General features: G+C 45.8%; 1 protein-coding gene across 1 annotated transcript in view; it reads right to left on the bottom strand.

Annotated features, from left to right (window-relative positions):
• DOC2B (double C2 domain beta) overlaps window positions 1-21,222 on the bottom strand; it is a 257,590-nt gene that overhangs the window by 128,097 nt on the left and 108,271 nt on the right. Inside the window, exon 4 of the mRNA XM_029611454.1 lies at window positions 10,085-10,194. Coding sequence (XP_029467314.1) covers window positions 10,085-10,194 — 110 coding nt within the window. The remainder of the gene's footprint in view (window positions 1-10,084; window positions 10,195-21,222) is intronic.

The following is a 21,222-nucleotide window of genomic DNA, read 5'->3' as shown; positions in this document are numbered from 1 at the left end:
CTGCATTTAGAATAGAAAGCTTCAGCATATAACTCAAAAAGCATTTTGACAGTACTAGAGACGGGGGCTCTGAATATCCTCACGCCCTCAACCAGTGGACAATGATCACCTTGCCTTAAAGGAGATTATCAGATTAGCAACACTCAGACAGCAGGATCCTGAAGGTGAGAGGGCCAGGCTACCCCCCTCCCTCACACCCACTTCAGCTCTGAGCCCCATAATTTCTCACAGACTTTAGCGCCCTCTCAGCAACCCAGGCAGCCAGTGGCACGTAGGAAGCTCCTCATTCTGTTTCTTTTGGAGCTCCTGGAGAAGGAGCTATGGTAAAGCGATAAGGTGCAAGCTTGCAGAAGATCCGTTCCCAGGGCATTCCGAACCATCGCAGTGGATTAATGCTCTACTTGTTTATTAAAGACACCGATGAGCGCTGCACTGCATTGGGAATTCTGTCTAGGGAGGGTTTCAAGCCAGTGTGCAATGATTCAGAAGCAATGTCCACTGCCTGTCAAGGACAGCTGCCAAGCAAATAGGCAAACGGGCAGTCGTAGAAGCTGTTACAGGAATGGCGACTGAACTTAAGTGCTTATTTGTGTCAATGTCCTACGCATGGCTCACGCACTGCTAAACACATTTAACACTATGGTTTTGAGAGGAGGTGGTAAGAAGGGTGAGGGTGAGGGGCAGGGAAGGAGAGAATCCTGGGATAAAGAATAATTTAATTTCTGGTTACTTATTCACTTTTCTGTAGTCTAGTATGCATTTAAATGTAAATGTTGAAAACTTTAATACACAGCACGGAGGCGGTCCAGAGAAGGGCGACCAAAATGGTGTGGGGTCAGTATCAGAAGACTTATGAGGAGAGGCTGAAGGATCTGAATATGTATTCCCTGGTCGAAAGGAGGTGCAGGGGAGAGATGATTCAGACCTTCAGATACCTGAAATGTTTCAATGATGCACGAACTCTGAATCTTTTCTGTTGAAAAGAAATCAATTAAACTAGGGGTTATGAAATGAAACTCCAAGGGGGATGACTCAGAACAAACGTCAGAAAATGTTTCTTCATGGAGAGGGTGATGGAGGCCTGGAATGCCCTTCCAGAGGAGATGGTGAAGACAAAAACAGTCAAAGAATTCAAAGAGGTATGGGATAAACACTGTGGATTCCTAAAAACTAGCGCAGTGATTCTCAACCAGTGTGTCGTCAAGCACCGGCTGGTGTGTCGTGGCTCCCGGTGTCCCACTGCCCTGGTTGTGCTTCCCTTCTCCCTTCTTCCGCTGGCCAATCGGAAACCTCATCCCTTCTTCTTGTCCCCTCAGGCCAATAAGAAGCCTCATCCCTTCTTCCTGCCAGGGGGAGTAGAAAGAAGGGAGGAAACCTCTGGCCAGTGGAGCAGGAAGAAGGGGCATCCCATAGCCTGGGGTTGGGGTGGTTTGAGGGGGGCTTGGAGGAGTGGCAGTGTCCAGGCCAGTGGTGGCGAAGAAGCCCGATCCCGCTGAAGCAAGGCTGCCACGGGAGCTCATTCCCGTGGTGGCAAAGAGGAAGTCCAACCCCACCGAAGCAAGGCCGCCACGGGAGCTCATCCCCGTGGCGGTGAAGAGGAAGTTCAACCCCACCGAAACAAGGCTGCCATGGGAGCTCATTCCCATGGCGGCAAAAAAGAAGGTCTGATGGAGTAAAGCCACAGCGGAACTGGAGCCCATCCCTGCGGCTAAGGAAGAAGAGGTTTGGTGGTGAGGCCCGGTGCATGCATGTGAGAATGGGAGCCTGAGTGTAGGTGTTTGTGTGTGAGAATGGGAGCTTGAGTGTGGGCAATTGTGTGAGTGTGAATGGGTGCATGAGTGAGAACTGGTGTGTATGGTAGCATGGCAGTAAGAGCATTTGTGAGTGATTGAGAACTTGTATGTAAGTGAGAGAGTATGTGTGTGATTGAGACAGAGACTGGTCAGGAAAGTTCCTGGTGTGTGTATGAGAGACAGAGACTGGTCAGGGAGGTGACTGATGTGAGAAACATACTGGTTAGGGAGTGCCTGATGTGAGAGAGGCAGAGACTGGTCTTGGGGTTTAATTGGAGGTGCAAGTGACTGGTTATGGGCCCTAAGGAAGAGGACCATGAGGATAGAGCTTCAGCAGCCAATGATGCTTCTGGTGAGTGCTATTGGCCTACAAGGGAAAGGAGTAGGAGAGTTGCTGGAGTGGGTAAGTAAAGGTGGCTTTTTAATATTTTTTCTTGATTGACTGCCATTTTAATTATTGGGTATTATGCAATGTCTGCTGTTTTGAAATATTTTATTGATATTTGGACAATTTTTAATAATTTTTATGGGCTTTTAATTGTTGGATATTATTCTGTTCATCAGCTGTTTTGTAACATATATTAGTATAGCTTTACATTTATTTTTGAGGATCTATAGCAGTTTGGCTTATTCTGTTTTCCTAATAGGAGGTGTATTAGTGTTTAGGGCCTGGTTTAACAGATGTAGTAGTGTTGCCTTTTCATAGATAGGGTTGTTACTGTTTGAGTGTGTTCCATAATGCAGGGGTAACTTTGTGCGGGTTAATTTGTGTGCATTATTGCAGATCCTGGGACTATGTTAGGTGTTATATTTCTGTTTCCATTTCTCCAGGTTTGCACTGCATGCAGAGTGGCTTTTTTGGTTTTCCATTCCAGTTTCTGTTTCCATATTTATAATGTGTGTCTTTCTGTACTTGGTGAAGGTCGGTTCTGTGTGTGTGACCAAGGTGAGGTATTTTACTATAGCATGTAGGCATTTGTATCAATCATTTGTTGTGTTTTCTCAAAACATGCATTAATGGTAAATTACTGTCTTTTCATAAGGAGGGCTATTGTGCCTGATAGTAAAGGGAGTTTGTTTTACTTTACTGAGATGTCATCTGAACCAGAATATCGTTTTGTATGGTGATTTGTATGGGTAATGCCCTAGTTCTGCTCTGCACCCATTGTTGGGGGTCGAGGGGGTTCCTCAGGATGCAATGTTTACATTTAGCCCCATGACGGTCACATGTTCAGTGTGTCACGCGTGTGAGAGCCATCTGTCAGGTGTGTCCCAGCCGAAGAAAGGTTGAGAACTACTGAGCTAGAGGATGGAAATGAAGAAGAGAGGGGCCCAAAAAACAGCAAGGCAGGCGATCTAACAAAGCCGTGAGGAAACAACAAAGAAGTAGATGCCCAAGAAAGTCTTTGCCAAATCTTTATTAGGTGGAGACGTATAATGCTAGTAACAATGCCCGACTCAGGCCGAGTTTCGCCACATTCCAGTGGCTGCCTCAGGGGCATTTTCCTGCAAGTCAGCGTGGATCGTCTCCCCTCGGCCTGAGTCGGGCTATTTTACTAGCATTATACGTCTCCACCTAATAAAGATTTGGCAAAGACTTTCTTGGGCATCTACTTCTTTATTGTTTTCCCAATGAAGAAGAGAGTGCATGGGGGTAACTTGCTGAAGTGGCGGTTACTACCCTTAACAAAAGGCATGGGAATTACTACCTTAACCAATTAGCTTTCATGATTTTGATGCAACTGCAGCAACGCTTTCCATTTTGATGGTGGGGGGAGGGGAATTGGACTCAGATGACAGCCAACGCAGGGGCCCTGACTTTTATGGTCTGGGGTACTGAATCACAGTTTAATTGTGCGTTGAGAAAGTTCTTTTTTACTCAATGCACAATTAAACTGTGGAATTTGTTGCCAGAGGATGTGGTTAGTGCAGTTAGTATAGCTGGGTTTAAAAAAGGATTGGATAAGTTCTTGGAGGAGAAGTCCATTACCTGCTATTAAGTTCACTTAGAGAATAGCCACTGCCATTAGCAATGGTAACATGGAATAGACTTAGTTTTTGGGTACTTGCCAGGTTCTTGTGGCCTGGATTGGCCACTGTTGGAAACAGGATGCTGGGCTTGATGGACCCTTGGTCTGACCCAGTATGGCATTTTCTTATGTTCTTATTAGGGAAACACACAGGACTGCTTCTACAACCAAGTCCAAAAGCAAAGCATATTCAAGCAGCAGCATTGTCTGCATTATCAAGAAGGCTGCTCACCCCATTAAAGTGTTGTTAGCAGTAATTTTGTTATGGGTTTGAAAGTTGCTTGGTTTTGATTATTAATATTACTACCCTTATCATAAGGCTTGGGGGTATCCTGCATGGAGCAGCAATTACTATCCCTAACATCCTGCACAGAGCAGCAGTTACTACCCTTAACAGAAACATGGGGATAACCTGCACGGAGTGGCAGTTACTACCCTTAACAGAAACATGGGGATAACCTGCACGGAGTGGCAGTTACTACCCTTAACAGAAACATGGGGATAACCTGCACGGAGTGGCAGTTACTACCCTTAACAGAAACATGGGATAACCTGCACGGAGTGGCAGTTACTACCCTTAACAGAAACATGGGGGAAACCTGCACAGAGCGGCAGTTCCTACCCTTATCAGAAACATGGGGGTAACCTGCATGGAGTGGCAGTTATTACCCTTAACAAAAACGTGGGTATCCTGCATGGTACAGCAGTTATTACCCTTAACAGATAACAGAAACATGGGGTATCCTGCACAGAGCGGCAGTTACTACCCTGAACAGAAATATGTGGGTAAGCTGCATGGAGCAGCAGTTACTACCATAAGAAACTTGCTGGGCAGACTGGATGGAGCATTTGGTCTTTTTCTATCATCATTACTATGTCACATGAGCTTTATTTATTTATTTCAAGCTTTCTCAATCACAGCTGGAAAGAAGCCAATAATTACATCCTGGTGACATCAGAATTTGCTAAGATGTGTGAAAACAGAGGCAGGAAAGCAAACAGTGATGTCATCTGCTGTCTGCTAGCTTCTTCCATGATGAGAGCTCACCTTTAAAATTCGTTTGTTTTTTTAAGTCAAAAGCTTCAAAGTAATCAAACTTTCAATTGTTCAGAGTAGTTAAATCACAAGCAGATTGTGATAAATTGCAGGAAGACCTTGTAAGACTGGAAAATTGGGCATCCAAATGGCAGATGAAATTTAATGTGGATAAGTGCAAGGTGATGCATATAGGGAAAAATAACCCATGCTATAATTACACAATGTTGGGTTCCATATTAGGTGCTACAACCCAAGAAAGAGATCTAGGTGTCATAGTGGATAACACATTGAAATCGTCGGTTCAGTGTGCTGCGGCAGTCAAAAAAGCAAACAGAATGTTGGGAATTATTAGAAAAGGAATGATGAATAAAACGGAAAATGTCATAATGCCTCTGTATCACTCCATGGTGAGACCGCACCTTGAATACTGTGTACAATTCTGGTCGCCGCATCTCAAAAAAGATATAATTGCGATGGAGAAGGTACAGAGAAGGGCGACCAAATGATAAAGGGAATGGAACAGCTCCCCTATGAGGAAAGACTAAAGAGGTTAGGACTTTTCAGCTTGGAGAAGAGACGACTGATATGATAGAGGTGTTTAAAATCATGAGAGGTCTAGAACGGGTAGATGTGAATCGGTTATTTACTCTTTCGGATAGTAGAAAGACTAGGGGGCACTCCATGAAGTTAGCATGTGGCACATTTTAAAACTAATCGGAGAAAGTTCTTTTTTACTCAACTCACAATTAAAGTCTGGAATTTGTTGCCAGAGAATGTGGTTCGTGCAGTTAGTATAGCTGTGTTTAAAAAAGGATTGGATAAGTTCTTGGAGGAGAAGTCCATTACCTGCTATTAAGTTCACTTAGAGAATAGCCACTGCCATTAGCAATGGTAACATGGAATAGACTTAGTTTTTGGGTACTTGCCAGGTTTTTATGGCCTGGATTGGCCACTGTTGGAGACAGGATGCTGGGCTTGATGTACCCTTGGTCTGACCCAGTATGGCATTTTCTTATGTTCTTATTAAAATGATGCCCTCTGTTCAGGAGGAAAGCACTGGAAAGACATCGCTCCAGCGGCATTTTGAAGAGGACCTTTGACAGAAGAAGATATCTGGAGGCCTGGTCCCCAGCGAAGGAACCCAACCTTCAGGCCTGGGCCTTGGCGTCGGGACCCATCATGGACGGGGTAATTGGGGGCAGGGAAGGTTCCTAGTCCTGGCAATTTTTGGAAGACGGGGCATAGGGAGGATTGGGGAGGCTCCATTTCATTTTTTTGTTGCAAACTATGGCAACAAAATAAACAAATGAAACAATACCTGTGGGGAGGGAACCCCCAAAACAAAGATAAAAATGAACCAACATTTTTCCCCCTGCACACACCTCAGCCCTCCAGATCAGGCAGAATCAGCCGGCTGAAAGCAACAGGCCGACACAAAGACAGAAAACCACTGAAACCAAACGAGGTGCTTGTATGGTTTGTTTTTTTTAAACTTAAACCAAAAAAGAAAGTGCCTCGGGCCTATGTTACTGATTTGGTGTAACCTGCTTCCATGCAGCAGCCAATTCTCATGCTACTGAGAGAAATTCAGGAGAGATTGTTCTCTCTTTCCTTACAGTAACTTTCATGGTGATAAAAACCAGTTTAGGGCCTCAGACCACAGTGCTGGGCGGTGCTGAACTGATACTCAAGTACAAAGCTGGCTTTCACGCCCAGTGGAAAAGAGGGTTACTGAGATCAGCTGGGGGAAAAAAATGAAAATCAAACTCTAACAAGGAGGAAGCGAGAGAGAATGAAAGATGAAGAGCAGCTCCTAGCCCCTGAAGAGCTTCCCTATTCCGCCGCTGAAGAAGCGTGCAAGGAATTCAGGGTCAGGACGGAGGAGAACTGCCAGGAGCCTACACTTCCCAGTGTTTGCCGGGGGGGTCATCCAACAAACAACGAGACCCTGAAAACTGGACTACGAAAGCAAACATTTCCTATCAACGCTCCTCTACGCAGTCTGCCTGCGGCTGCAAACACTAACCCTGAGCCCCCATGTGTCATGAGAAGGACACCGTGAAAACTCTGCACGTACCAAGAGAGCTGGACTACACCGGGAGGATAAGGGACAAGGTGCAGTTCTGGACCACTCACCTTTCCCTTTTTCTGCTTCCAAAAGAAATCCAAGCCCAAGCTCTTCCATGGTAGACTATGCTGCTGCCCTTTGAAAGCCTACCTACACCCAAGCCTTGATGCATTGCTCTAGACCACAGTCACAAGAAGAAGAACAGGAATGGAGAGAGAGATAACCAATGCCAAAACATTTTCCTCCACTATAATTAGTGCGGTGAGAGGATGTTCCCACAAAATAAAGTGTAGCAGCGACAGACTCGGAGCTTGTGCATGCGGGAAGCACCCCGAGGGCTCTGTCTGGATCTGACTCTCTCAAACATGGTCCTCTGGGCTTTCAAACCAGTCTGCTTTTTAGGAGATCTGGGATGAACATTCATGAACTACACTTGCTTATCTTCGGTCTGTGAGCCTGGTTAATTCACTCTGTTTGGATCCTCTGACAACCAGACCTAGTCAGGGGTCCCAAGGGACAGCCTCGCCCAGGCTGATGATGAATTCCATTTTGCAAATTGATAACATTTTCCAGGAACTGACAACTTGCTGGAGTTTATGGCATTTTTGGCTTACACACTGCAGGTTTTGCTGGGGACTCCTGCATGTGCAGTTCCCAAGCGTATGCTCTGAATCTGAGCTCCAGTGAAGTCCATGCTTCTCTGGTTAAGTCTGTGAAGACCCTTCAGCAAGGCTCTCTAGGCCCTTCCAATATAAGAGATTAAAAGTATAATGGTTAATATAGTGAGCCCAATATTCAAAGGCCAGATAGCCAATAAGTAGGACTTATCCGGCTATCTAGCAGCCACTGAATATCTGGTTACATTTAGCGGCCGCTAGATAGCTGGATAAGTCACTTTTCCAGCTCTCTGGCTAGCCAGCTAATTTGTGGGCAGGCACTGGGCGGATCAGGCTAAGTAGCAATATTAAGTCTTAGACAGATAAGTTAACCAGCTAAGCTAGATGTGCACTTATCTGGTTAAGTAGCGCTTTGTACGGGGATATTCAGTTACTTAGCCGGCTAGGCTTTTAATATCTAGCCCACCATGTATTTCAACAGGGTTGACTATATAGGCTCTCCTGCTCACTTTATCTTGCCATGATAGGAACCAGTAGCTGACTGCAAGACATTTCTAGCCTGTGGTACTTGATTTTGCACTATGACTGTGCAGTGCAATATTTTTGCATAAAAGAGCAAGTCAGCATGGAGTGGCCAGGCCCAAGCTGCTCTGTACTGGAAGATGAGAATATTTCCCAAGAGAAAGGGAAGCCTAAAGGAATGCACGCTATCAGCTGGAAGCCTGTACGTGGGAGGAGTGAGGGGAGAAAGGTGCGGGCATGTCGTTCTTCTGGAAGTCACTAGTGTGGGGGAGAAAGGACCTGATACAGTGCCGGGGTAGTCAGAAAGGGGAGAGTTGGTAGCTCTGGACAGTGCCCATTCTGCCCCTCACTTTCAATGAGCACTTACAAAATCATCAATTTACAAAATCATCAATTTACAACAGGCAAGTGAAATAAACAAGGTCCTTCCTCAGAGGACGTCTTCCATTTCTGATGGACTAGAATCTCACTTTGCTGGCAAGTGGCTGTCCATTTACTGTTAGCCTTTCTTCTTAGTTTTTTCCCTGAAATTATTTATACTTTCTTTGGATTTGATTGAAAATTTCAACAACTAACAAATTGGTAAAAAATAAAAAGAAATTATAAAACAAAGAATAAGATGTCCATAAACAGTCCCAAAAATCCAAACCTCACACCCTCCCCATCCTCCCACCCCCAAAAAAAGTGTAAATACTTCCGACTATTATGAAAAAAAAAACACGAATGCCTGGAAAAAAAAAAAAAACCCTGTACAGCAGAGCCCGAGCTGGAGACGGATGCGGCTTATGTTGGTATAACGAGGCTATTAGAATCCGGGCAGCCTCTAAATCAAACCCGGCTGGCACAGCCACGGTGATGGATGCCTGTGCTAAGCCCATGCAGGGCGCTGCCTGCCTTGATCTGCTGGAAAGAGGGGAGGGACAGGGGGCAACAGAGACGTTTCAGGAAAGAGGCAGGAGAAGGCCAGGGAGGAAAAGAAAGAAAGGAAGGAGGGAAGGAGAGACAATGAAGGAGAGAGAGAGAGAGAGACTAACAAAAGTCAGAGCAGAACTCTACTAGAAGTTTACTTAATTTAAAAACCCAGTTGAAATGAGCGGGTTGGGGGCTTTCTTATTTTTCGCCTGTTTTTTTTAATGCATGCTTTTTTTTATGCCGTATTTGAAAGGTTGCTCATCACGCTGACGGGCGAACACAAAGACTAAACAGGGCAAGGAGCAGTCCAGTCAGAGCCGAGTCTGCATTCCCTGCTGCATCTCCGACACAAAAGCTTGCAGCACCTCAGACTGCCCCCGCAGAAGGGAACCTCCCACCAGCCCTGACGCCCCAGAAGAAGATATTGTAGTTACCGGATTCTGAGTAATTAAACTGGTAACAAGAAAATGCAGAGAGTTTAATGATGTGCGCTGCTTTTTCTACACTCCAGCAGCTTTGTCATCAAGTGATAAACATCAGGCTTATTATACTATTAATAAACAGGAGGGATGAATGCCTATTCATATTATTTATCCGTTTTTTTCAGTGTATGCAGCTAAGGAAATGGGGGCTCGACATCAGGCTACTGAATATGTCCAGCAAAGACCTGTCCTGGGGGACGCCGAGTGTCTGCTTTCGCCTAACGTGCCTCAGTTACCAGCCCTGTCCCCAGCCAGTCGGGGGTTTCAGGATATCCAGCATGAATATGCAAGAGATATTTGCATATTCCTTGACTGCATGCATATTCATGATAGATATCCTCACTGCCTGATAGGGGTGGGGGGGACCCACCCGAGGAAAGGTTTGGGGGATCACTGCTCTAATACATCTGAACAGATTAAGACTCGGTACGGTACGAACAGCCTGGAAGGGATTCTAGGTGCACCTGCTACACTGCCAAAAATCACCTGTGTTAATCTCGAATGCCGGGAAATATTTGAGTCTGTATTCTGCGTTGAACCTGCTATAAATAAATGACATGCCTAACCCAGGTACACAGCATATGAAGCCCTCCCCAGTCAGGACGCCAGGATTCCACTTACCGGAGGGTTTTACGAATCATGTCCTCGTCGGTGATCCCGTAGTACGTCAGGGTCTCATTCCAGGTGGGATTCAGAGTGTTCCGCAAGGTTTTTGTTCTTAGTTTATTTGCCTAAAAGAAAGGGGAAAGGATGTCAATCGATATCCCCGGGCAATGTGGCATTCCTGTCCAAGGAATCTGGCTGGGGAAAGTCCCCAGGAAAACACTGTTCTAAATTTCATTGTTAAAAAAAATGGAAGGCTGATTTTCGGCAGCGAGCAGACAATTTACCCAACTAAAAGTTAACCTAATAAATTGTTGCAGATTTTCAGTGGAGCACTGCTGGTTAGATACTCCGTCAAATATAGTTGGAAAAAGTCCCAGTTAGCCAGATAAAAACGAATCCAGCTAACTTTAACACTGCTGACCAGCATAACCAGAATTAGCCAGATTATTTATCTGGCTACCTCTGAATGATGGAGCACACTGGAACATCCCCAGAATGCCTCCAACTATCCTTTATCAGGTTAAACAGTTAGCCAGAGAATAAAGTGGAGGCGTTCAGAGCAGCAAAAAATGTTAAACCCGCAGTTTGTGCATCTACGTCCCAAGCTTAGCCAGACAAACCATCTGAATATTGACTGCTGATGTCTGCACTCTAAAGCATCTTTAATCACATTTCCATGCAGCAAAGTTACTTGCTTGGATGAATCCCCAAACCAGACCTGACTGTGGCCCTTAAGGCCTAGAACTGTGCATCTCTGCACCAGATTTCAGGAAAACGCTGCCAGTGTAGAGTCAAAATGCAGATGCCAGTAAAAGCTGAGAGGCTCGGAGGACAAGATTCAGAAACATTCCCACACATGGGTTGGGGGAGTGCTCTGCGTAGCCAGAAGCCATCAAGTAGCCAGCACCAGGAGCAATTAACACACAACAGCACCTGAAACGTTGCTGGCACAAGCACAGGATGCAATGGTGGGAAATCTCCCACCACTGAACTGTGATGTTTGAATATAATTATTTAATGTTTTCCTTGCTATTAAAATACTCTTTCCTTGGTCAGTAACAGTTTGTGGTCACGGCTCAATGAAATTCAATTTGCAAACATCTAGGGTGGGGGTGATTTTGTTTTTTCTCCACTCAGCAAATCCAACTGAAAAAAAAAACCAACATTGAAAAAAATGATATTCTCAGCAATGCTTTTCTGCTCTTTCATTGTCATTTGTTGTGGGTCTCATCGGGGTACTCTTACCTCAAACTCAGGGTCTCCTCCTACCAGCACTTGTTAAAGAAAAAAAAGGCATTTATAAAAACACTCAGAGGCCTCTATTATTTTTGCTTTCTAGGGATAAACATAATTGTATCTGTGTGACTCATCCTGACAATATTCCCAGTTACATTTATTCATTTATCTCAATTTAAAAATCATATGCCCTCAAAATCACTCCGAAGCGATGCCAAACATAAAACCATACAATCAAGCAGAAAAACAATACAGATTCCAATACAGAACTAACTCAAGTCCTGTCCCACAGTCCCCTCCAAACCTAACACCTCCATGCCCGTATGCATAAGTCCAGGCCATGACATCAATTCTCTCCTTACCCACCTTCAACCGAAAACAGCAGAAACAGCCAGACCTGCAATTATTTTCCTCTAAAATAATATCCTTTTACAGTATTAACCTTAACTCCACAGGGAGACTACTCCAAAATTTCAGCCCCAGCACAGATAACATTCTGCTCCTTGATCGTTGACGGCACCCTTCACGCGCCTCTGGAACACACAGCCAGGCCTGCTGCGAGGACCGCAGTATCCTTGCAAATACATACGTCAACGTTCTATCAGAAAGATGGGCTAGAGCCATGTTCTTCGAACATTTCAACTCCAATGTACGTATGCCGAACCTAATAGGGTCTGCGACAGGTAACTCCTGCAACAGGGGCACTGGGCTCCCTAGCTTTTAATCCTCCCACGAATCGGGCTGATACATGGCGGACAGGCTGAAAAAGTTGCAGCTGTTTCTTAGGTAATCCTATAAATAACCACACTACGACAACCCAATCGACTAACAGCCAATGCTTGAACAACCTTTGTCAGCTCCTCCGGAATCAAAAAGGCCTGATTTGCCTAACCGTAGGCAGATGGAGACGTGTTTTATTTTTGCTTTGTAAACCACCTAGTATGACGGTCAATGCAGGTGGAATATAAAGTTTTGGAATAAATAAATAATAAAAAGCAATACTCGCCACTGATGCCATCTGCGACTGCAAGGTCAACCCTTGACCTTTCACGACAATGAAGCTTCAAATATAGGCGAGTCTGATGAGCTTTCTAGTACATTAGTCTATTTTGTGACCTCATGATAATGCAACATCCACTCTATGGCCACACAATTCAGTTAATCAAGGATCCCGTTGATGATTGTGTGTGTGCATATTGACAGAGACACATAGACACAATCACAGAAGGGATCCTTGATCCTATGTACATTAAATTTACCTTCTGATTCTCTAACACTTGATTCTACATATTGTAACAGGCTCTGGAGTCTGTGTTGTGGCACTATGCCTATACCGACTAAACGCTTTTGGGATGCTAGAAAGAGTAGAAATGACGATATTAATGCAGGTGCTCCATTTACCTGAAACCAGATAAAACCTGAGAAATGGGGGTACCAGCTTCTCCCATACTTTGTGCTGTCAATGTGACTCAACCCTGTGCTTCTGCCACAGAACAGTGAGAAAGCCTCATGTACACTTTATAGCAAATCCCTTGAGCAGTTGTAAAGCTACCCAAATGCACTAGGACTGTAGATGAAAATTCAGAGTGGGCCAAAAATACTCAGGCTTATGCCAAGCAGTCACCCAGTTACCTACCTGAGAGTGGAAGATGACAAGTCTGTGCCCATTCAACATTTGACTTCTCTGCTGAGAATATCAATCAGGGTGCCATCACTGACCAGGAAACCGGTTCACTGGGAAATGCAGAAAGTCACAGACTACCTCCTGAAAAAATGCATCACAATTCCTGTGGTCTCTCTATCTCATCAATTCAGTGACGAGGTTCTTAGCAGAATTCACAAATTCAGAGGAATCTGACCCAGCTGCAGTATGAATGCTTCTGCTATGGCCCCTGAAACTGGGCTGAGAATTTTCACATAAGCCACCTGAGCTGTGGTTTGAATCGGTGTCCTAGAGGAGAAAGGCTCTCCAGCACTGTGGTGACATTAAGTTCTCTTCAGGGTATTAAGCATGGTTGAAAGTCATGCACTTTTCTTAACGGCTGTTATTGATTCCGCTTGTTGCATCAAACAGTAGCTGTCAGTCCTGTGGGAATTCTGCACTACTGCTGAGCACAGAATTCACGCAGAATTCCCCTGCTGCGCAGCTACTCAGAATCTGTAGAATTTGATAGGACCCAGCATGCCATGAGCGGGACGGCCTGGGCCTGCTTTATTTTCACTGCAAGCGAGACAGCCTCTGTTTGCAGCAAAGATGGAACGGGCCCCTGCATGCCACGAATGGAGGCCTTCCCACTCGCGGTGAAGGAGCAGGACCCAGCATGCCGTGAGTGGAAGCCATCCTGCTCACGGCAAAGATGGAGCAGGCCCAGTAAGAGTGATTCTATGTGTGTCTGTGTGTGTGTGTGTGTATGTATGAAAGACTGCGGGCCTGAGGGGTGAGAAAGAGCATGTGTGAGGTTGCATGGGTGTGGGTGCCACCAAAGGGAAGCCTATGTAAGTAGATTCTAAAGGAGTGTGTATATGTGTGAGAGCTTGGGAGTTGGTGTGTGTGAAAAAGGGATTGTGTGTATGTGAGGGTGCTTGTTTGTGAGAGAGGGAGCCTGTGTGAGGGTATATGGTAAGAAAGAGAGCCTGTGTGAAGGGATGTGTATGTGTGTGTGAGATAGGGAACCTATATGTGGGGGGAGTGAGTGAGAGAGGGAGCCAGTATGCAGGGGTGTGTGAGAGAGAGAGACATAGGTAGCTTGTGTGAGGGTATATGCTGAAAAGAAAGGGAATCTGTATGGGTATATGTGCAAGAGAGAGAGAGAGCCTGTATGAGGGTGTATGAGTGAGAGAGAGAGGGGGGGAGTCTGTATGAGGGTGTGTGTGTGCGCACATGAGAGAGAGAGAGGGAGAGCCTGTATGAGGGGATATGTGTGCGCGAGAGAGAGAGAGGGAGCCTGTATGAGGGGATGGCTATGTGCACTAGAGAGAGCACGCCTGTGTGTGTGAGTATTTGTGTGAGAGAGAGAGGGACAGATGGAACCTGTAATGAGGGGCAGTACTGAGAGAGAGGTCAAACTCTGGGAGTGGAGACAAAGTGGAAAGGATTGAACCTAGAGGGGAGGGGAGAGATGGTGGAAGGTGGAGGAGTTGGGGGCCAGAGAGGGCAAAATGAAAGACTGGCTAGGGGAATAGGGAGAGAGGGTGGAAGAGACTCTCTTACAGTGAACTTTAGGGAAATTCTGCTCAAAATATTTAAAACTCTGCATCTTTAAGTACAAATTTTCTGTATTACATTTTTAATTAATTAATTAAAGACAGTCATGTGTATTGTGTTATTTTGACCAATATAAAGTATGCAAAATTTTGCTGAATGTTTAGTTTTTGGGTGCAGAATTTTACATTTTTTTGTGCAGAATTCCCCCAAGAGTAAACTGTTGAGAAATCTGCATGACTTTCAACATCGCGAAGATAAGCCTTTCCTTAGCTGTCTGCTGTCTCCTTGGATTTGAGTTGCGGTGCTGTACCCCGCTGTTTTGTAAAGGTTTAACGCTGGAGACTAGTGGAAGGGTTAGTCTGAGCCTTACAAAAAAAAAAAAGATTATGTCAGGATCTCCTCAATGTCTTACTTTTTACTCTCTGAGCAATCCTTCCCAGTCACATTGCTGTAGGCATCCGAAATATTAAACAAAACCTTCCAACCCCAAAAAGGAGCAAAATGAACGTTTCCAAACGATAAGAGGCGAGAGAATTCAGCAGCCTTCTAACTGCTTCACATGTCACCGGCGGCCTCATTTTTCATCCGGCAGCGCCAATGCTTTCCAGCAAGAAGCAAGTTTAAATGTTACAGTGTGCAAATCGATCCAGAGGAGGCGACAGCATCTCGCATCATCCTTCTCAACGGCAATGATGATGAATCGATCCCACTGAGGTCCTGTCTTCTCTAGCAACGATGAGCAGGACGGCGGCACTCTTTATCGCCGACCAGGAGAACGGCACATGGCTGTGGAGAGGGCGGAAGAGTCCCTTTAATTCAACCTTGTGGGAGCAGGCCCAAGGGGCAGCAGTCTTCAGTGGACTTGGGGGTAGTGTGGGGAAAGTCCCCTTTCTGCCAGCATTTCTCACCATAAGGAGCTTCGATGAGATCGCGCTGTGCTGTCACTTTTGTTTTAGTTACTTTTTTTTTTTTTAATTTTTGCAAAGAGTCATGGTAAACAGAGCACATGGCCCAGAAGCTAATGAAGACTATGTTGTGTATCTGTGGACGACACGCCAATTCACTCAAAAATCCCAGTGCACTGGGCAGCCACCTGCACATACTGGGGCGGATTTTAAAAAGCATTTACATGCGTAAATCTGGGTTTTACGCATGTAAATGCACTTTACTCGAGTAAGTGGGCTTTTGAAAATTGCCTCAATATATGCCATTGAATCGTCCATAGGATTTATTCGCATAAGTGCACTTTACATGAGTAAATGACTTTTGAAAATTGCTACAATAGTAGTTACATTTATGCGCGTAACTCCTTTGAAAATTACCCCCATAATATCTGTAAATGGACACCAGCTTCTCTTACTCACCTACAAATGCGTCTGCTCTGCAGCTCCTCATCACCTAATCTCCTCTCCTCTCTCCCTACTCCCTTCCTCGTGAACTCCGTTCGTCCAGCAGGTCGCTCTTATCTGTGCCCCTTCTCCTCCCACGCCAGCTCCCAGCTCCGCGCTTTCTACGTTGCTGGATGCAGGGAGGTGGGCAGTGCTTCCGATGCTCTGCGCAGAAACCTCTGACTGGAGACGCTTGGCAAGGAAGTTTCCTTCTGAAGATTGGATCCTGAGACAGAATGAAAGACGATGGACTACAGAATGGGGGGGGGGAACAGAGATGGGGCTGGAGTCTAAGCTTGACTGGTTTGTCAAACGTATTGCAAGTTTCTATACTTTTGATACCTTCTTGGAAATTTTGTTTATGCTTTCTGAGTCCTGCAAGTGAGCAAAAGCTGTGCTCACTATAAGGCAGCTACAACCATGCACACACGTGGGATTGTGCACAACTTTTAACCATAAGGGAAGGAAAAACGTTATTAACATGCTTTTGGTGACACAGAGTCCCTCATGAGAGGCTCCTCAGGAAATTAACAGGTGGCGATGTCCTGTTGTGGCGATGTCATGTTGTGAACTGATAATGAAACCGAGGATAGGACTACAAGCTCAGTTTTCCAAATGGTGAAAGATATACAGAGTGCCCCAGGGATCGGTACTGGGCCCTGTGCTGTTTAACATATTCACAGATGATCTGGAACAGGTGGGCCCAAGAGCATGCAAAGGGCCCACGGCTTACCTGGGGCTGTGGGCCGAAGTCGGGAGGAATGCGCAGCCGGAGGGGCGCAGGCAAATTCGCCTCGGAGCGCGGCGTCATCGGGGCGCGCCGGCGCGGTCTGACGACATCAGCAGCGTCGGATCTCGGGAGGGGGGGGGGGGTGCATTCCTATGGGCCGGCGTCGTCAGGTACAGCTGCCAACCCTGATGACGTCGGCCCGCGAATTTAAGATGCAGCGCAGCCTGCCTCTTTCATGATCCCCAGGGCACAGCATCCCACCCACCCACCCCAGGGAAGGGATTAAAGGTGCCATGGATCAGCGTTAGGACAACAGCCTATATGCTAGTATGCAATGTCGCAGCTTGGGGGCGGGTACCCGGGCCAATAGAGAGCTAATAGACATAGGTCAGCCGCGGAGCTGACTAAGCCGGGCGGTAAAAGAGGTGGGGACCACGCCTGGAGGCAGGGCCCCTTGCTAATAAACGCGGCGGGGGGGCCGGAAGTGAGGTAATCAGGGCCCCCTTGCTAATAAACGCGGCGGGGGGGCCGGAAGTGAGGTAATCAGGGCCCCCTTGCTAATAAACGCGGCGGGGGGGCCGGAAGTGAGGTAATCAGGGCCCCCTTGCTAATAAACGCGGTGGGGGGGCCGGAAGTGAGGTAATCAGGGCCCCCTTGCTAATAAACGCAGCGGGGGGGGGGGGCCCGGAAGCGATGTCCCCTTGCTGGAATCGCGGTGGGTGACAAAAATGGGGGGGGGGGGGGTCCCGGGAGTGGTAAAGATCATAAGATTGGCCCAGGTGGGGGTTCTGTCATAATACTGAGTTCATATTAACTTATGTTAATAAAAGCTGCGGCCAATTCACCCAACAGTAATGTGTAACGTGCAATTATTTCAGGATGGAAAGGGGGGGATATGGATGCTGAAAGGAGCCCGAGAGGCATTACGGCTCCCAGAGTCAAAAAGGGGAAACGAGTGAGGTGATCAGATCTGCAGATGACACAAAATTATTAAAAGTTGTTAAAACAGCAGCAGATTGCAAGGCACTGCAGAGGGTCTCTGTGAGACCGGGCAACTGAATGGCAGATGAAATGTAATGTGGGGAAAAGTGCAAAGTGATGCACAGAGGGAAAAATAATCCCCACTACAGGTACACAATGCTGGGTTCTGTACTGGGAATCACCACCCAGGAAAAGGACATTGGAGTCCTTATGGACAATGCATTGAAATCCTCGGCTCGGTGTGTGACAAGAGAATGTTATGAATGATCAGAAAAAGAATGGAGAATAAATCAAAAAAATATCAGACTGCCTCTGTATCGATCCATGGGGCGACTGCACCTTGAGTACTGTGTGCAGATCTGGTTGTCCCCATCTCATAAAAAAGACAACGCAGAACTACAAAAGGGGCAGAGAAGGGCAACAAAACTGATAAAGGGGATGGAACTGCTCTCCTATGATGAAGCTACGCAGACTAGGGCTCTTCAGCTTGGAAAAGGCACAGGACAGAAGTTTATAAAGAAAAGGATGGTTATTGACTCTTAAATACTAAAAGGAGGGGGATCCTCCATGAAACTAACAACCAGCAGATTTAAAGCAAATCATAGAAAGGACTTTGTCACTTAGAGCACTATTGAGCTGTGGAATCCGCCGCTAGAGAACGCGGCCAAGGCAACGAGAGCTAGCGGAGTTTACAAGAGGTTTGGGCAAAGGTTTCTGGAAGAAAACTTTATAAAACATTATCAACTAGGTAAATGGTAAAAGCTCACTATTTTATTGAAGCATTTAAATAGTGTTTTACTAGATTATTTTATAACTGTATTTAAAGAGATCCATTATTTGTTTTATGCTCACTGTGAAGTTTGTATGTTTAGGTGTCTGCATGTTTGATTTTATGCACACGCACATTCTGTGATCCGCTCTGAAAATGTAACCGGAAATAGCAGAATATAAGAAATTTTAAATAAACAGAATAGACTTAGAAAAGCCCTTGCTATCCCTGGAAATGAGTACCAAGATCTATGTTTTGGGATCTGCCGGGTACTTGTGAAGCAGACTGGCACTGTCGGAGACAGGATGCTGGGCTCGATGGGCCTTGGTCTGACCCAGTATTTATTTATTACATCTTATATTCTGCAACTTCCCAGAATACTTCAGTCCAGTGTAGACTGGCATATCTTATGTTCTTAACATTTGTATATTTTGTAATGGCCACGGATTAGATTCTCACACAAAGTCTGAACACGACCAGTCCTCTTTAAGGAGAATTCTTGTACCTTCGGAGGATCAAGGAGAATTAAACAGCCACACAGGTGTTCTTCAGAAATGTCAGAAAGCACACTTGACTCTGGTGTGAAGGTGACTGAATTACACAGCTTTCACAGGCTGCAGTCATTTGCTTTGCTGACCAGGCCAGGTACTTTCATAGCATCGGAGATTTCGGCCTGGGGCAAGAGGAAATCCCGAACAGGAAAAGGGTGGGGTGCCCTAAAGCTGAATTCCTCCTTTTATGAATGGATAACAAACTACTCCTACTGAATCAGGGCTGCAAACTGCCTGCTAGTCTGATGGATTGCTCTCTGTGTTCATTAAAGCTTCTGCATCTTTAATTGGAATTCACAGAAAGGTTTGCTAGAAACTTCCCCTGCTGTCCAGCTGTTCCTCCTGCAGATATGTTAAAAGCGTTTGGTTTAGTGTGTTTAAATGCCATTATATTTTTGGTGGAATTGTTTGGCTGAGTCAGCGATACCGGGTTTACAAGGTAAACACCCAGGTAACGGCAGGTTATTGTCTAATAACTATTAATACTTAAGGCTACAAACCAATTGTATTTCTACTCATGACACTCATGACACCCAACTTCCTGTCACATCAAACACAAATGTATGCATAGAAAAGACCTCAAAGCTCACGTATCAAGAAGAGTAAATGAACATTACTTTGGAATAAGCGAGCCATGAGGAAATAAGTACTTTTTTGAGAGGGTAAAGAATGCCAGAAATCAGGTACCTGCAGAGATGGTAGTAGCTAACATTCAGGCCGATACCGTACACATTTGGACGCGTGTTTTCGACGCACTAGCTTTACCCCTTATTCAGTTATTTGTTGATGGCCCTATTAGTTATTCCCGCGCGATTCAGTAAGTAAAATGTGCAGCCAAGCCCACTCTCCCGCGACTTTTACTGTTGGGCCGATACAGTAAAAGTCGCAGGAGCGCCCGCTCTCCTGTGCACGCGATTTAGTATCGGCCCACATGCAAATAAGGGCCTGCGGTAAAAAGAGGCACTAGGGACACTAGCGCGTCCCTAGTGCTTCTTTTTTGACAGGAGCGGCGGCTGTCAGCGAGTTTGACAGCCGATGCTCAATTTTGCCGGCGTCGCTTCTCAAACCCGCTGACAGCCACGGGTTCGGAAACCGGACGCCGGCAAAACTGAGCGTCCGGTTTTCAACCCGCGAGCCGCGGGCTGATTTTAATTTTTAATTATTTTTTACTTTGGGACCTCCGACTTAATACCGCCATGATATTAAGTCGAAGGCGCTAATTTCTGAAAGTAAAATGTGCGACTTGGGAATAACTAATAGGGCCATCAACATGCATTTGCATGTTGCGGGCGCTATTAGTTTTGGGGGGTTGGACGTGCGTTTTCGACATGCTATTACCCCTTACTGTATAAGGGGTAAAGTTAGCGTGTCCAAACGCGGGTTAACAGTGCGCTCCGCCAGAGCACACTGTACTGTATCGGCCTGAGTGAGAGAATTCAGATGAAGTGGATGATGGTAATGGGCAAGGGAGGGAGAAGACAGAAGACTGAGTAGGGTCTGCAGGGGCTTCCTAAATCTCTCCTGCTCACCCCCCAGTCAGCTGAGTTTTCAAGACCCCCACAATGAATATATGCGAGATCAATTTGCATATACCAGGACGCAAAAAATATGCAAATCTCTCTCATGCATATTCACTGTGTGCATCTTGAAAACCAGGCAGACTGGGTAACATGGTCTTTATGTAAAGAAATAAAATATCACCAGATTCGAATCTCATGTAACACTCTCTGTTTTCTGCCTTTTCAAAACATCGCTCTGGAATAAAAGCATAATCACAGAAAACCTTTTTTAGGCTTTGCTTGGAATCGGGGGCAGTTTGTTTTGCATAAGAATGTAAGAATTGCCAAGCCCCAGCGAGCTCAGCATTATGTCTCTGCCAGCGGCCACTTCGAGGTGGTTCATGGTTAGAGCAGTGCCCTGAGAACCAGGGCACGAGTCCCACTTCAGGGCCAACTCCGAAAGTTCACAGAACCTCGGCACATGGCAAACTGCTTATCCAGTCTTGCTCCAGTTGGTCTTTCCAGAAAGACATTAGATAGTTCGATGGTAGCAGGAATTACATGAGGACATGATGCAAGCAAACGAACTGAATACTGAGTGATGCAGAGCCTAGGGATGTCTCTCAGGTGAAATGGTGAGCAACCAGGCTTTATTGCATCTCCCACAAGAGAAGCAAACAAAAACACACAGCAGGATGGGACTGCAAAGCAGACTTGACAATAACTCTGCTTTGGCTCTAGCAAACCTGCAAAACTGGGATTCAGAAGGTTGTAGCCACAGTGATGTACCAAGG

The sequence above is a fragment of the Rhinatrema bivittatum genome, chromosome 8, assembly GCF_901001135.1.
Source record: "Rhinatrema bivittatum chromosome 8, aRhiBiv1.1, whole genome shotgun sequence".
Classification (NCBI taxonomy): Eukaryota; Metazoa; Chordata; class Amphibia; order Gymnophiona; family Rhinatrematidae; genus Rhinatrema; species Rhinatrema bivittatum.
Note: the sequence above shows the minus strand (reverse complement) of the source record. Positions and strands in the feature narration are given on the sequence as shown.